Source organism: Clinocottus analis, unplaced genomic scaffold (genome assembly GCF_023055335.1).
Source record: "Clinocottus analis isolate CAN_PGR_092001 unplaced genomic scaffold, fCliAna1.0.p SCAF_7, whole genome shotgun sequence".
Classification (NCBI taxonomy): Eukaryota; Metazoa; Chordata; class Actinopteri; order Perciformes; family Cottidae; genus Clinocottus; species Clinocottus analis.
Genome location: NW_027176229.1, coordinates 19,590,146 through 19,606,076, shown reverse-complemented (window position 1 = coordinate 19,606,076; position 15,931 = coordinate 19,590,146). Strand labels below are relative to the sequence as shown.

At 43.6% G+C, this 15,931-nt stretch overlaps 1 protein-coding gene across 6 annotated transcripts in view; it reads right to left on the bottom strand.

The window, feature by feature from the left end:
* Positions 1 to 15,931, bottom strand: part of aopep (aminopeptidase O (putative)) — a 66,241-nt gene that overhangs the window by 40,200 nt on the left and 10,110 nt on the right. For all 6 annotated transcript variants that reach the window (XR_011077038.1, XM_068566694.1, XM_068566693.1 and 3 more), the window contains exons 7-8: positions 6,256 to 6,469; positions 4,871 to 4,977 (exon numbers count right to left, since the gene is read on the bottom strand). Coding sequence is in view for 5 of the 6 variants with exons in the window: in XM_068566694.1 (XP_068422795.1) it covers positions 4,871 to 4,977; positions 6,256 to 6,469 (321 nt within the window). In the remaining variant the exon portion in view is untranslated. The remainder of the gene's footprint in view (positions 1 to 4,870; positions 4,978 to 6,255; positions 6,470 to 15,931) is intronic.

Genomic DNA, 15,931 nt, shown 5'->3' with positions numbered 1-15,931 from the left:
TTACACTTTCCCTGTCACACAGATACAAATCATCCCTTCAACCTACATAAACACACATAAAACCAATAAAAGCCAAACAAACACAGCGCTGACGTGGGATGCTGTGCGATGATAGTTTCAGTTAGGGGGTATTGATCAGGCTGAGCAGATTAACTCAGTGTGCCAATAGGAAGGCCTTGAAGGATCACCCTCCTGCCAAGTCGATACGCCAGGCGCCTGGCCCACAAATCAATACACCCTTCATCACTGGCTAGCACTTTTCCACAGGGCCGCTCCATGACAGGGCGAGACACACACAGGGCCACTGGGGCCCCAGACACACACACACAAACGCACAAGTACACGCACGCACACACATGTAAATACAGAGACCAAACACCCATATTCAAAATCTGATGCATGTATCTGATTGAAGACAAGAAGAGGAGGAGGAGGAGGAGGTGTGGACATGTTTGGTTCGCTCAGTGGACGAAGAGGGGGAGGACACCATCAACTTTCTTGAAATTTCGGAATTCGACTGGACTGGAAAACCATACCAACACCTCTGAATTTCATTTGGAGGAAATCCATTTTTTTTTCACAGGAATCATCTTTGTAATGATGCAGTGTCTGTAAATTATTATAAGCTAGACAAATATATGGAAGCCCATTTCCGCCACAAAAAAATTAAATAAATTAGGACCAAAAAAAAAAAAAAAAATCTACTTTTTCTTTTTCGTTGTCTTTTTTTTGGCCTAATTATTATTTTTTGGGGTTCTTATTTTTTTAATTTAGTTTTGGTCCTAATTTTTATTTTTTTTTTTTGGTCGTTTTTTTGTGTGTGTGTGGCGGAAATGGGTTTCTGTACAATGAACATATGGATTAAGCTTTCAAGATGTTTGTAAAGCACAGGAACAACCTGCATTGCAAAAAATAATGTGTCTTAGTTGTGTTGAAAAATGTCTCTTTTACTTATTCTCAGTATATCATTGCCACAATATCCCCTTTTTTGTATTTGTCATGAAGTTTTTTTTAAAACTTGCTCTGTGTCCAGTCTCCTGCATGTAGTGCCCATGTCTGTCTGTTGCAGCTGATAAGATGAAATTACTTTTTTTTTTTTTGTGACAGCAGGACGTGCTGTATCCTTGGGAAAAAAATGTGTGTCAGACAGAGAAGTACAGAAAGAAAGAGAGACTGGGACAAGAGACACGAAACAATGACAGAACATGTATTTCCACAAGAGAAAACGCGTCGGTTTCCTGCGTCAGAGATGCTGGTGGCACAGCGCCGAAGGGAGAAAATGTTGATCCATCACTGCCGTGTTAGACAAAGGAACTCCACCCTTTTCCCGCCGCCCGGACCATGGGATGTATGGATGTGTAAATCTCTGGCTTTTGCCGTCTCTCTTTGTCAGAGATGATTTACTACAGCTTTAAGAAGAATCGCTGCTCGCTGCCTTGGAGAATCACACAATAGCTCAATGTATTGCAGAATAAACGGTGCTCTTATCTGGCTTGTAGGCCATGTGTGTAAGAGGGAGGGTGTTTGTCTGTGTGTGTGTGTGTGGAGGGGGTGGTGAGTGGGGGGGGGGGGGGGGAACCATGCATATACCTGGGTGTGTCTGAGATTGAGGGAGGGAGAGAATGAGAGAGAGAAAGAGAGAACGGGAGGAAATCAGGAGCTATTACTGACAGAACTTAATGTAAAACGCACACGCACACACACACACACACACACACACACACGCACACAGGTTTATGGCCCTGTGAGCCATATCCTGACAAATTACACTGGGTTGACTGTGGAAACCGGATAAGGTAGAGCAGCGCTCCCAGCAGCCCAGTGAATCAGCAGGGAGAATGGCGTCTGGCCCAGGCTGCCCTAAATAGAACTCATCTGAAATGGACAGATAAACACTGGCCACTGGGGCCCCTGCTGGATCAGGGGGGTGTCTATTGTGACCCACTGAACTTGAAAAGGCACAATCTGCCATTTAGCCTTCATGTGTGTGTGTGTGTGTGTGTGTGTGTGTATACTGCTGATGTTGGGCATATCTCTCCTATCTGTACATCTCTTTCCCTTCACCAGTACCTCTCTGACACGTCTCTCTCTGTGCATTGTAATAAACAGAATGTGTTTCCTCGGAAATGCGAAGCAATGGAGCCACATCGGGAACTGGACGTACAGGCCGACAAAGGTAACGGGGCCTGTTCCCAACTTTTAAGCCACGCTTCCACCGCGCAGCCCAGTTCAGACCAGTTCACTCCAGTCCAGTCCAATTCAGATCGTTACTTGATTTTAGCGTTTCCATTATTATTATGGCGATCAGCTGAGAATCCCGCCTACATTGTGTGCTATCCTCAGTCGTAACAAGGCATTGCGAAAGAGACCTGGTACTAAAAGAAAGTGGAGCAGAGCCGTAAAATGCAGTGAAAACACGGGTTTTGGTTACATCTGACCCTCCAACGACCCTTGAGTTTTAGCTCAGATTGAAGTCCGGGAGATATGGTTGAATTAACCTTCCCCATTGTAATAACAGTTATGCTGATACAGTACCAGTATATATGTCGTATAGATGGCAAACACATGCATATACAAAACATCTGAACCCCATCAGCTGTCTCTGGACATCATAACAGAAGAAGTAACAGCATCGACTGGGTAGAGGTCAAAGTCATTGGTCAGAGTGAGATAAACATGTGACAACAGAGGCCCCTCCTTGAACTGAGATGGGGTTACCGTCTCCCTCACTTAGACCATGAGATGCGGTTGGAAACTCAAGGTCAAGAATGATCGACTGTGCTCACATTACATTAATCCTGACAGTTATGATTGCTGCCCCCTCCCTCTGGAACTCTCTCCCCAGCCCCGTGGACACTCTTCATCACTCGCCACTTTCAAAACAGCGCTTAAAACCCATTTATTTAAATCTGTTTTTAACTTGTGATACCATTTTTTTTTATTGTTTTTTTCTCCACTCATCTCATCTTTCTTGTTTTATTGCTGCCTCTCTTTGTTTGTCTTCACCATGCAAAGTGCCTTGAGTTCCTTTTAAAGTACTACACAAATAAAATGTATTATTATTATTAGAACTAGTGTCCGACTGAAACTTGAATATTTATAGTACAGGTTTGTGATTTCATTCAGTCATAATTCATTCATTATTGGAAACTCTATACTAATCTATATTTCTTGAATTGTACGCTCGCCTGTCGGCACATTCCACATTTTGGCTTTTTCCGCTGACGGGATGTTCACTGCAAGAGTCGAGGTTACATTGCAATTAATTGGATATAATTGAACACTGACTCTATTTTCCATATAATTAGAAGCAAATTACATAGTTATTTCCATGAAACTTTTTGGAAATTATTCCAAAATTGCAAACCCATGAGATAAACATCATTGCATTTGCAGAGTACAAGCTGCACCCGACTCACAAAACTGCATGCAGTCATTAAGATAATGTGTGAGGAAGATCCCTTTATGCCTTAACATGCTTTACCATTGCTATAAGAGATGCGGGGGTTAACAAATGTCTTTTTTTTCCGTGGGTGGCTTCAGCGATTACAGGCTTTTTTTTTTATTATACCATTGTGTTTCCATGAAGCATAATCAGTAGAAATGTACAATTTATGTGTATGAGCTTGAATGTATGTGCACATGTGTGTCGTTTGCATTTTTCAGATGTTGCTTTTGTGTTGTTGACTTAACCCCGTAAGGTGCAGCGAAACCCAATCCTGATCCTCCAAATCACCAGCGTGTCCGCCTCATAGGGGAACACGTTGATGGACTACGAGACAGACACAGATCTCAAGTGCATGTTCAGTCACACACAGCTTCTTGTTTTAAAGATTTACTCCGTGTCACAATCCCTCATTCGACCATGCATTCCACAAATGTGAACGTTAATAATGCAACAACATATGCTGGAGGTTACCGGCACACGAGTGTGAAAAGAGCACCATGTTTCCAAAAAAAGCACATTTAAATCATTTTAAAACGGACGAGGGCGGAGCTTTAAAGAAGAAAAACATATATATAAATGTCAAGCTTTTCACAGACGGATGAATGTACGAGCGTTCCCATTGTGTGAAGTCAACCCATTATTAGTGAAGTGACATAGTTAGAAGTTAGTGCCAAGCAGAAGCGCCACCAAATCAATAACACATTGATTTGCTGTCACGCTTCGCATGGTCTCTTACAAGTGTGGATGTCAATAGCGCACTGTGCTACAAGTGTCATCTCCAGTTAAGGCTTCTTTTTTTTTTGTTTATTCAAAAAGGAAGAGCTACAAAATGGAAGGAACGACGCCGACATTGCATTTCCACCCTTAAACAGTTAACTCCCGGCTGAGGTTTACAGCTATAATCCCCTGATGACACTGTGCTTCCACCGTGGATAAAACAAACAGGGTGTGGGCCCCACATTGTCAGCGTCAGAAGAGTTTGTGTGTTTGTGCGTACTTGCCATGCTTGTGTGCAAAGCTTTTCTTAAACATGACAGTACACCTGGATATACTTGCCACACCTGCCGCACCTGTACCCCCGGAATGCCTCGCGCTCGCACGTGCAGACACTAACAAAATATCTCACAGTGTGTGAAAAAGAGAATCTCAAGCAGGGAAGACGTTGCCTCCTCCGCACGTATTGAAGCCAGGGAGGTTTGCTAAACCGCTCCTGAAATTTAGGACGACGTTCAAAACCAACAGCGGGGAAGACGATCAGCAGTCGGCAGTTGGGGTTGATTCCTTGTGAGTGTATTGCGCTGTGTTCTGCTTGTTGAAGGTGCTGTTTCTCTAATCTCAAGCAGCAATTTCTTCTCAAGTGGCAACAGTATGTTGATTAACACAGATGTACTTGACCAAAAACACACACACACACACACACACCTGAGAATTTGAAGTGCCTCTTCTGAGTTCTGCAACTCATCCGAGAGTCGTCTCCACCTCAGCAGCGCCTTCAGGTCAGACTGTTCAGCTGCCTCTTGTAAGGAGAGCTAAAGGGAGAAAAATGGAAAGGTATAAAGACGTGAAGGAAAGTGTTTGAGGAAAGAATCCAGAGGAAAAGAACAGAAGGAGTCTGATAAAATCAAGTGTCAAACGCACACTAATATCACCATACAAGTCGCCCCGCTGCTACCTCTGACACTGTTATTGAGTTTGGCAGCAATAACAAGTCTGCTTTAATCTGTTCTCTAAGAGCCAAGCACACATCAAAAAGGTGACACGGTTAACAGCGCAGACATAAGAAAAACATTTGTGTAACGCGAGACAGTGTGGGAAAAGCAAGTAGGAGGATTAGATCTGTATCAGCTCAACAGCGCCGCAATTAAGCAAACGATTCATACCAATGCGTCTAATACTTGTACACAACCCGGGTGTGGTTCAGCTCCTCTTGCGGTTTTGTAGCTCAGAAGATTTGGGTTTGATTTGGTATTTATTTCTCTTATGATTTGTTTGGCCAACATCTTTGACTTTTCTTGTGTGTGCTTTTTTTTTTTTTTTTTTGCATAAAGGATTGGCTTTGAATTGGTGTTTTTATGAATTGTCTCCTTGTGTGCTTGATACATGGTGTTACTACAGTAATGCAATAGCAACTCTACTCAACGTGCGTTCCAACCACAACAGTAACAATTGGGAAATCTGGCAGCGTAACTTGTGGAAATAGCTAGTGGGAATGTCATCCTGTGGTATGAAGGTGCTGGATCATACAGTATAGAGGTAACTTTAGAAAAAGGAACAAAATTAACTACATAAACATGGTGTTTTTAAAAGGCCTGCAGTTAATTTGCTTTGTTCCGATTCGGGGGCTTATTTGATCAAATGTTCTCCTCGGTTGGTTACTGTTAACACCAACATCCGAGAGCTGTCCATAAGTTGTAAACAACTGCCGTGCATGAACACACTGTTCTCCTCTTTTTTTCTTCATTATGGAGCAACAGCAATGTGTAATGCCAATTGTTTTCATTATGTTTATTATTATTTATGTTTGTGTTTAAGTGGTTTTCGACACAACTGGTCCAAACAAGCTCGGTGTAAATACACCCACCATGATTCCCCCGGGGTTGTTTCTCATCGACTGATTTTAAATTTGATAATGAGAGCAAGTTGCTTACTTAGTGGAAACTTCCTCAAGATGGCCACAGCAAAAACAGACTTTACGAGTTGGCTTGAATGGCGTATCTGAAAGCTCTTATTGCTATTCAGAATGTTGGTGCACCATTACGTTACTTTGATAACATAGCTGCGATCATCAGGCATTGATTTTACGGTACTTGTTGAGCTTGGGCCCAGATTATGTCCTCCAGGTAGGTCGCAAAGCCCTTGCTGATCCATTCTTCAGTCCAGTCTCTGGCTCCGATGGCCAGGCCGAACCAGGAGTGGGCGATCTCATGGCACATCCTGGAGCCGCACAGAGTCAGGTCGTTCTCTCCAGAACCCGGACTTCCAGCACACAGCACACTCTGGGACAGGAACATGATATGGGGGCTGGGGAAGACAACGTCATAGAAATGCAGTGTGAACAAGGGAGCTGAAGAGGGAAATACGTTCTAAAAGGGAGTCAAAAAGAGGGAGGGAAAGAAATGGAAAAAGTAGAAAATACAGACGGGACAAGAAGAGGTAACTGTGAGAAAAATAACCATGACCACCCTTCAAATAGATCAAAGAGTTACTGAATAATGTTCCACACCTATGATTACAGGAAATGTGGCCTGAACACGTCATGTACAGTACGTTGAATCAACATGTGTGCGTACTAATGACTGTGGGAGTCACTCAATGCCCATCCCTTTGACCTTCTTCTACATTATTACTGTTATTATTATTAGCAAAGGGCAGCTGACTCATCTAACGTTCTTGCCAATTCCAACTACCCTGTAAAAAACTGCAAGAACATCATGTTCTCTTGACTGAAATTGTCTACTCACAATGGGTAAAATTAATTAAATTAGCAATTCTGAGAGGTTTGGCCAAATGTTTAAAAAATTATCAAGGCGGGGGTGCTTTAATAACAACCACACATCCTCTTTCCCTTAGTTTCTGAAGAGGACTTCAGGGCAGTACGACATAGTTGAAGTTTAAAGAGGATACACAAGTTGTCATGATTTATTTATTTTTTTTACAATAGAAGAAAATGAAATCCACTTTCAAGACGTTTATGGAGATGAAAACGAAAGGATTAAGAACAAAGCTTGACATATGACTGTATAATAAAAATGATAAACCTCAATAAATATTGACTTTAATAACTGACAGATTTATTGAGATATGTAGTTAATTCAAATGCTCTCTTTTCACAATAATTTTCATTAAACTTATGGTGTATTTTAAGATTATGTAAAATAATCTGAATATATATAATAATGATGTGTATGTAACTATAGCACTTGGTATTTACCTCTGTGCACAAAAGATCTGCAACATTCACATATTAAAATACACAAAAAGAATCACATTAGCGGTACCTGTGTATGTTTTCTACTCAAGAATTCAAAAGCCTCATTAAGCTTTTCAGCCAGTAACAGCAGTTTATTAACGCTCTGAACACCAGAGGAAATAACAAGGCTGCGAGCAGCTAAATTCCAATGTAATGGTTGCAAATTTGTTATTTTACAACTCCATATGGAAAATGGTTTCCCTTAATGTCCATTTTAGAAGTCTCGTCGGGCGAAGTTAAAAAGTTGGTTTTAGCTTCAACTGTTCAACTTTTCTCTTCAATCAAAGAAGGAACTTCTAGGTATGACAGAGGTTTGGAAAGTTTCTTTCACTGCACACGATTGTTGCCAGCAGAGAACACTGAGCTGCTGAAATAGAGTTGGCCCCGGGCCTAGACCACATTCAGATGAGTAGCCAGGGTACAATTTGCTGGTAAAATTATAGTGTAAGGTTTTTAAGAAAATTCGGCAACATGTGGACAAAAGAGTTAAATATTTCAGATTATATCAGCTTTTGTTCACAATAACTATATCCACAAAACACTAAGAAGTCTCCAGCCATGCTATAGTGGCTCTGTGAGGTACGGGGGTGCTCTAAATGCTGACATCATCATGCTCACAATGCTAACATGCTGATGTTTCCCATGTAAATCCTCTTACTTTTGCATGCTAGCATGTGTAAATTAGCACTAAACTAACTAAAAATGCAGCTGGGGCAGATTAGAAATATTAAATCAATAACCAGAGTGTATGATGAACCAAAGTGTTGACTTGATGATGTACTTGGTGAAACTTAAGGGACCACCAAATATAATGTGTCCTCAGGGTGTGATAGTGTATTGCTGGTTGAATAAGCACAGGGGGGGGGAAGCCCTCTACTATGGATAATAGAGAAGTAGGGAGACCTACCAAACCCACTTAGTACACACCTGAACTGGGTAGAGACTTGGCCTGACCTTGCAGGGGTACAAACATACTCTGCAGACACCCTGCACAACCTATTACCCTGGTCATCAAGGAACATACGAACATTTCTGTGAAACAAGCCATGAGGGGAAAAAGGGGCGGATGCCAACGGGAAAGGATCTGGAGCACCGGTTTGTTCCCTTCACATCAAGCAATCAGAAAGCAATGCGCCTGCGGTTGGTGTTAAATCTTAGGCAGCGCTCGGCAGGCCGGACGGGCTGTTGGTCTGCGCTAAGGCACTCGAAGCAGGTGCATGAAGATCCGTCCCATCGGTGAGGCCAGGACATGACGGCCACTTTTGATGTTCTTCAAGCTGGCACTCCATCCTTAGAGACTAACCGACACGCTCACGGCTCAAAGGATGCACTTACGTTTAAACCACATCCCACACATTGTGATAGTAGACAGGATCTGTCCGAAAACACTATGGACTCTCAGCGATTTTTAACCATGATACAGAACTGGTCAAACAGGACCAATAGGAGCGCTCTGTCAAAGCCAAGGTCATAGCTGAAGACTGTTCCAGGGGCCTTCTTTACTTCTGTCTTATGTAACGAGCTTTGTGCGCCCAGAGGGGCTTAGGGCCGACTGTGCGTGAGAGGCAGGCCATTCTTCAAAAGAAGAATGGGTGAAGGGTCACAGAGGTGCTAATAAATGGTCTCTCTCTCTCCTGGCCCATAAAACAACACCGGATTGTCTAGAGTTCCCCCTCACACTCTGGATCTTAAGTGTCCAGGCCACTATTGACCCGACAAAGGTGGAAGAATTTATGGCAAACTGTGTCCTACTACAGTGTCCAACGTGTTAAAGATGCCTCAACATTACAGAAGGTATGTAGCTCTCTGTTTCACTTCAGTCCAGTCCGCTTTGCTGAGCATCTTCGCTCTGTGAACGACATGTGAACATCATGTAGGAATAAAACCACACAATGCAGCGTCTAAAAGTCATAAAGAGAGACACAGGAGCGACAACCACTTCACCTGTTGGATTAAAAGTCTACTCAAATGAGCTGCTCTCGTCAAGGAAAGATTAGCATCTTAAAACAAGAGATGACATGGGAGTTATTTTCGTTTTTTGCCGCAACCTAATTATGGTGACAAGTCAATTATGAAGGAAAACAGTGACTTAAGACAGAGGTTAGTCCGGGTCTGCCAGACAGTCTATTTTGGAGGACAAATAAATTGGATATCTGAGCAACACAAATGCTCTGTATTCCCCCCGAGGATTGTACTATCAGATAGAAGGCAGGCTATTGGCTTTGGCTCCTTAGGAACATGTCAACATCATACAAAAGGTTCTTACGGGCATCATTTCCGTGACAGCATCTCTCAACCTAATCCTGTGTTGTTGTTTTTTCCTGATTACACAAACAAAAGCTCTCACTGGAGCAGGGGATGCTAACATTAGCCTTATGAGTTTCTTTGTAGCCTAATCTTATTCCCCCACAATTGGATAAGCACGCCTTTGTTGTCAGTTGCCAGCAGTGCGTATGTGTGTGCGAGTGAGTGTGAAACACAAAGACAGCCTTTCAGAGACGGCGCCTGCACATGCTCCGCTGAGGGATGCGGAATCCATCACTACAGTGATAAATAGTGTCATCCCACCCTGGTGGGGGTGAATAAACAACAGCATCTTTCACATTCACTGATACGCCGCATGACATGAGTAAACATCGGGGACCTGTCAGGAACACATGCATGAAAACACGTACGTGCATATGTAGCACCTGCACATATGGACACACCTTTCTTCTCCACTGTAGGTCTGAATTTGCGATGGGGAGGAATGTTTGTCCCCAATTAACAATCAACAGTGCCTGGGCTGTTTTAAAATAATGTATTAAGACGTTAATCTGTGTAAGCAAATACTGCCTTCCAAATTCTTGTTTTTTTTGCAAATGCAAATGTTACTCACACAACAGATGATTCACTAAAGCTCCAGATTAGACCAACAATTACAATCAACCAAGCATTAAGTGGTAGTACTGCAACTCTCAGAAACTGTGTGCCGACATTATACTCTTACAACGGCCACTCCTTAACATCTTTGCATCACACAGTGGTTGATTTCAGATTTTTTTGTTGTTTGAGATTTGATCAAAAAATGACAGCAGGGTCACTCAACATTTCTTGATGACGACACATTATTTGATGTTCAAAGAGTGGATGTTGGATATAAATTTGCCCACTGACACCTTAGAGTAATGTAACTCATATTAGTTGTTCCTGTCACACAGTTTTTTGCCCTTCAAGTGTAATAAAGACAAACTGTCTACTCATCCTTACTTAGCTCTGTTCTTAAGAGCAGTGCATGAAATAAACTGAATCACAATATCTGAGATATAAGTGGATGCCAAACATGAATTGTATTATCTGCTGTCAATTATATGTCTTCTTCTTGACTTCCTCGGATAAAACTCCACATGAACACGCTCAGAAACTCACACACAAGCATGAGAACGCTCTACATTTGTACATTTAAAAGCTTATAAACAGTGCTATAAATTCATATCCAGGGGCGATAAACAAAAGTGATCCTGATGAGGCTGTCTGCATTAAGTGCAACAGACATGGACCTTATGTGACCTTTTCTGATGGAGGAACATCATCGGGTCCAAACGCACAAAATAAAATACTCATTAAAAGCCCTCCTGTGCTTTCTCACAAGACAACCTCACGACACGGAGGCACCCAGGGTGACTTGGCCTTGAATTTTCAGAGGTGTGAGTCAGGGCAAGTCTTCAATTTGGTGCGACACAGATTGCAATACTGTTTCGCTCCTCCATCTCTCCATCCATTATTCATCCCTCCAACCATCGTTCCTGGCTGTAGGCCATTTTTTTCCCCCAGCGGGACACTTCCATGCATAATGCAGCAGGGGCCCTATCATAGTCCTATAATTGACATCCATAGCCCTAGCTAAGCTCATAGCTGGGACACCAGTAAAACAGCCCCACGAGACCGAGGGGGAGATATTGTCAGAGGGAAGAGGAACAGAGATGATGGGAGCTGAGTGTGCACTGTATGTGTAAATGTGTGAGCGAGAGAGAGAGACAAGTAAAGAAGGAGATAAAATTCGACAACATAGATATAAATATTGTGAACAATATGACTACACAGATAAAGTGAATGAAAAGATTATCTGATAGGTACTTATGGAGAAACAGAGAGCAGAGGGAGAGAGAGGATCCTCTATTCTGTCACTCTGTACGATGAGTTTTTTTTCGCTTTCCCCGAGTGCAGTGTCAACTCCCCGGTGTGATAACTGTTGAACTGCTGAACCGGTGTGACACCGAGGCTGTTACGGCATCGCTGGTGAAGCTTCACGCGTCGTTTGTTTGCAGGTTTTCTGCATGGGTTTGCAGCTACGGGCGCACATTTTAATGTCCGAACGAGTGAGGAGATGACCAAAGCCACACAAGAGATAACAAGCACAAAATCAACTTTGCCTATTCTTGTTCTTTTGTGTTCAAGCAAAAGGTTGGAGGGCTGGCCTTTCCTAATGTCAGCTTACGGAAAGACGCTTTGTCTCCTTTCCCTCCCTCTCGCGCAGAGTCTGTGGGCTATTTTAGACACAGGGGCCTATTTGACCAAACTCCTACCAGCCTTCGTTCCTTTTTTCACAAGTCTGACTTCAAATGTCTGGCATTCCAGGCTGGCTGCAGATCAGCTCTCTGCTCCCAGAAGGGGCCCCCACAGGGCCAGGCCAAATGCCACTCCATGTAGGGCCAGATCATATGAACAGGGGCCAGGGCTGGGGCCCCCAGAGGGCCGCCCCACCCGCATGCACTGCATCGCATCAGAGCCTGAAAATAAATAGCAAGAAAAGATATCCGAGGTCATCCGCAGGCTCACGTCTTGAGAAAATGAGGCGCTGTAGCGCCGGCGCGTAGCAAGTAAATGGCAGGTTTTGAGGGTAGATTACTTTTTTTTAGTTGTAGTCAAGTGCTTAATCTTAAAAGCCCATTCATGCATACATCTAAGCAGGTCAAATTTGTATCACACTGAAGGGATCATGTGGGTCATAGCCTGATGAGGTCAAGAATGCCTGGGTACATACACACACACACACATGCATAACGATGCAATAACTGTACAAGGTGCCCCCACATAAACCAGTGCAGGCACAGACATGCACATTCTCCGCCTCCCCTCACCGCACACACACACACACACACGCACAAACTCTCAGCAAATCTACTTTGAATCCGTATCAGCTGGGAAGTGCTAGCAGATGTCTGATCTATCTGATCTCTCGACGGTAAAACAATCCACAGTGCAGTTTGTTCCATGTTTAGTGCCAAGTCCAAAAACTGATGTCACGCTAGAGGAATGTTCTTGAGAGTTTGTTTGTGTGTGTGTGTGTGTGAAGTGTATGTGTGCATAGATTTAAAACAGCGTATTTGCATATCAAGTGAAAAGATTATAGGGCATCTGTAATAAACAAATGTTGCCCAAATTGCATTATTTTCCTAAAATCCTGCTAGTTCTGTGTTGCTGGCATTTCAAATCCGATGCCCGCAGTGCGCCACAGGATCATCAATTGAAGCGCTTCAATTATGGCTTCCAGTGCTTTTGGGCCTTAAACGCACGCTAATGCAGTGCAGTATGAGTTCATCTGGCCACAACTGGCCCCTGTCCGTCAGCCTCAGGCAGGTGTCAACGGGACATTTACGTGACACAACCCGCAATCCTGAATCACTGCAGCTATTTTCATGCAAACCCCATCACTCATCCTACAGCACTCGGAACAATCTGTTGGCTTCCACTTGTGTCTCATTGAAAAAGACAGGACAAATGGATTTCACAGGATTATAATTTGAGACATTTTTTGCCTGTGCGGTAATAAATAGACAATTTGTCTCTTTTATGTAACTTGAGAGAACGAGACCATACGGAGATGTAAAGGGAGACCGCTCATTATAGCGCTACACAAGACGTGTTTGACAGAATGAAAAGATTGTAAAAAGGCGCGATCATAGGGCCTTTAATACAGAGGGTTGAGGCGGTCATAATGAAAACTTTGACCTTCTGGTGGTGCTATAGAAAAGTCAGGGGATCAGCAAAGTCAAAAGGATGCATTCTCCAAATTATGTCTGTACAAGATTTTAACGAAATCTGTTCCGTATATATGATATTTCAGGATTGACCCACCGACAGAGTGGCAGACCGACACTGCCATCCGTGGAGGCAAGTTGCTGGTGTGGCTAAAAGCAGCCCATTTCAAAAGCTGAGCGGCTTGGACCACGGCTCTCTCCCCAAGGCTAAAAGCAAATCCAGACATCGGAAGCATTACCACCGAGCATTTCACAGCACTTTGTTTCAAATATCTCATTTTGGCCGGTTCAGCGCAGAGGTCCCACGGACATTAAGCCGTCTGGCTTTGCGCAGACAAATGAAATAACCCCCAGCCTCCTCGGTTCCACTATCACACACGCCCCAGGATGCACACCGAGAGCAGCAGCAGCAGTGTCCCCTACGCCGTGCAATGGACCCATCCATCACTCCGGGGAATGGGTCCTCTGGACTCATTCATTAGTTAGTAGAACGGGTGTGCAGTGACAGGCCCGTCTTGCCACAGCCTCTAATCCAGAGTTATGGCACAGTGCGCCTGTGTTACTGTTAAATGTAGTACTATTTGCCAGCTGTTGCCAGCAGGTTCAAATCTGAGGGCAGTTCAAAGCAACGCACTATCGCTCACAAACCACTGATGACAGTGAAAAGCTTATATGGCACCTGGGGAAAAAACATGGTCAGAGTTTTGCACAATGCTGCGCATTAACATAAACTATTCTTGTGTGGAAGTAATTGCATGTTCACAACTAAATGTTTAACCTTCTCCTGTCAAGACGAGTTTTAGACGGTAGCAAAGCAGGTAAACCTACACCGAGATAGAGCAGGGAAGTTGAGAGGCCCGAGATAACTCGAAAGGAATGCACCTTCAATAACAAAACACTTGCTAAACTGGCCCCTGCTATCTTCATTAAGGGCACAGAGGAAGGTCTGACTGAGAAGAAAAAAAAGAGGCGAGGGAAGCTAGAAGAGATGTTTCGCGGGGTTTCGGGGCTGCCACCGTGTGTGTTCAGCAGGAGGCGAGCAGAGTCACAAGAGCTACACGGGGGGAAAAGGAAGAGAGAGAAAACGTCACCTAAAAATATCAACTACTTGCAATCACTTTAAAAAGTGTTCACAGGACACTCCCTCGCCCTTCTGTCCAGGTGCAGGCATGCAGAGCTGCCTTTTCAACTGGCCACGCTCTTTTGTGTGGCTATGGAAAAGAGGGAGATCCACTAAAAGGTGGGAAGAAAGAAACACCTCATCCTTGACTATTTGATTAACAGCTGTCCCCCGAGCCAAAAAATGAGACCCCCCACACTCCGCCCTCCCCACCGTGATCCCTCCCCCTCCCCCCCAACCCAACTGCCTCCTGAAAGAGCAGGTCTGTGTCGCACACTTCTAGGGTTACTTTATAGATTAAACTGCAGGGGAGAGCAGAAAGGCAAGAAATCCACTGGGACGTCAGAAGGAAGAGGGGGGGACAATCGGTGGGAAGGACTGGGAACGAAACTAAGGAGGAGTAGGAGAAAAAGGAGACAAAAGAGTCAACAAGGAGGCAGGAGACACAATTCAGCGAGGGTGCAAAGTGATGGGGAATCATGGAAAATAAGATATAAGAGTGAGACGCATGCTGTTAACTTGGGAAGGTTAAAATGAACATCTGGTCTTCAAAATGTCCCTTTTGTGGTCTGCTATTATATTTAATTTACTTTTTTCGTCTTCAAAGTTAATGTCCTTTCCTTAATGATCAGCTTCATCTTATCATTTCAAAGCTGTTGGTTTTGTAATCCCATTATTCCTGAATACTGAGCAGGTTTGAATCCGTTTTTTGAACCGTCTCGTTGCAAATGTATGTTATTAGAGCATGATTGAGAGTCGGCTGTCATCAAATTCATATCCTTTGTTTTTGGAACCAACTAACAACTAGCATACTTGGATGTTGTTTGCATTAAAACGGTTGCCTAAAATAGTTCTCTGGCAACTGCATTAACATGTGGGAACGACATTGCGTAACAGCAACTACTTCCATACTGACATTAATGAAACCCATTGTCTCAAAAAGCATGTGGTATGCTATGGGAAATGGTCGGCAGTAATGTGAAGAATATGTGATTCCTAGTTAATGGGTTAAAACGTGCAAAAACACCAGTCTGGTCCCATTAAACATGAAAAAGAGCTCAGGTGGTACACTAAAGAGCTCAAGGGCAACGGGGATTACCTGCAGGGTACGAGCTCCCCCACGGCACTCCAGCTCCCTACTTCCTCCCAACAGGGACCAATGGCCAATGTAACTTCCTGCAAGCCCATAAACAAACAATGCAGTCAACTGAAGTCAGGCTGAAAATCCTCCAGTGCCACTTAGAGAGGTCAAGAGGTATACACCAGTCATAACTTTTACCTAGCGCCCGTGACAGTTATATGGCTGCCTAGTTTGGCTGCACTGCAAAAGGAACAAGCAGTTTAACTACTTGATACTTTTTCTTCGTATTTCT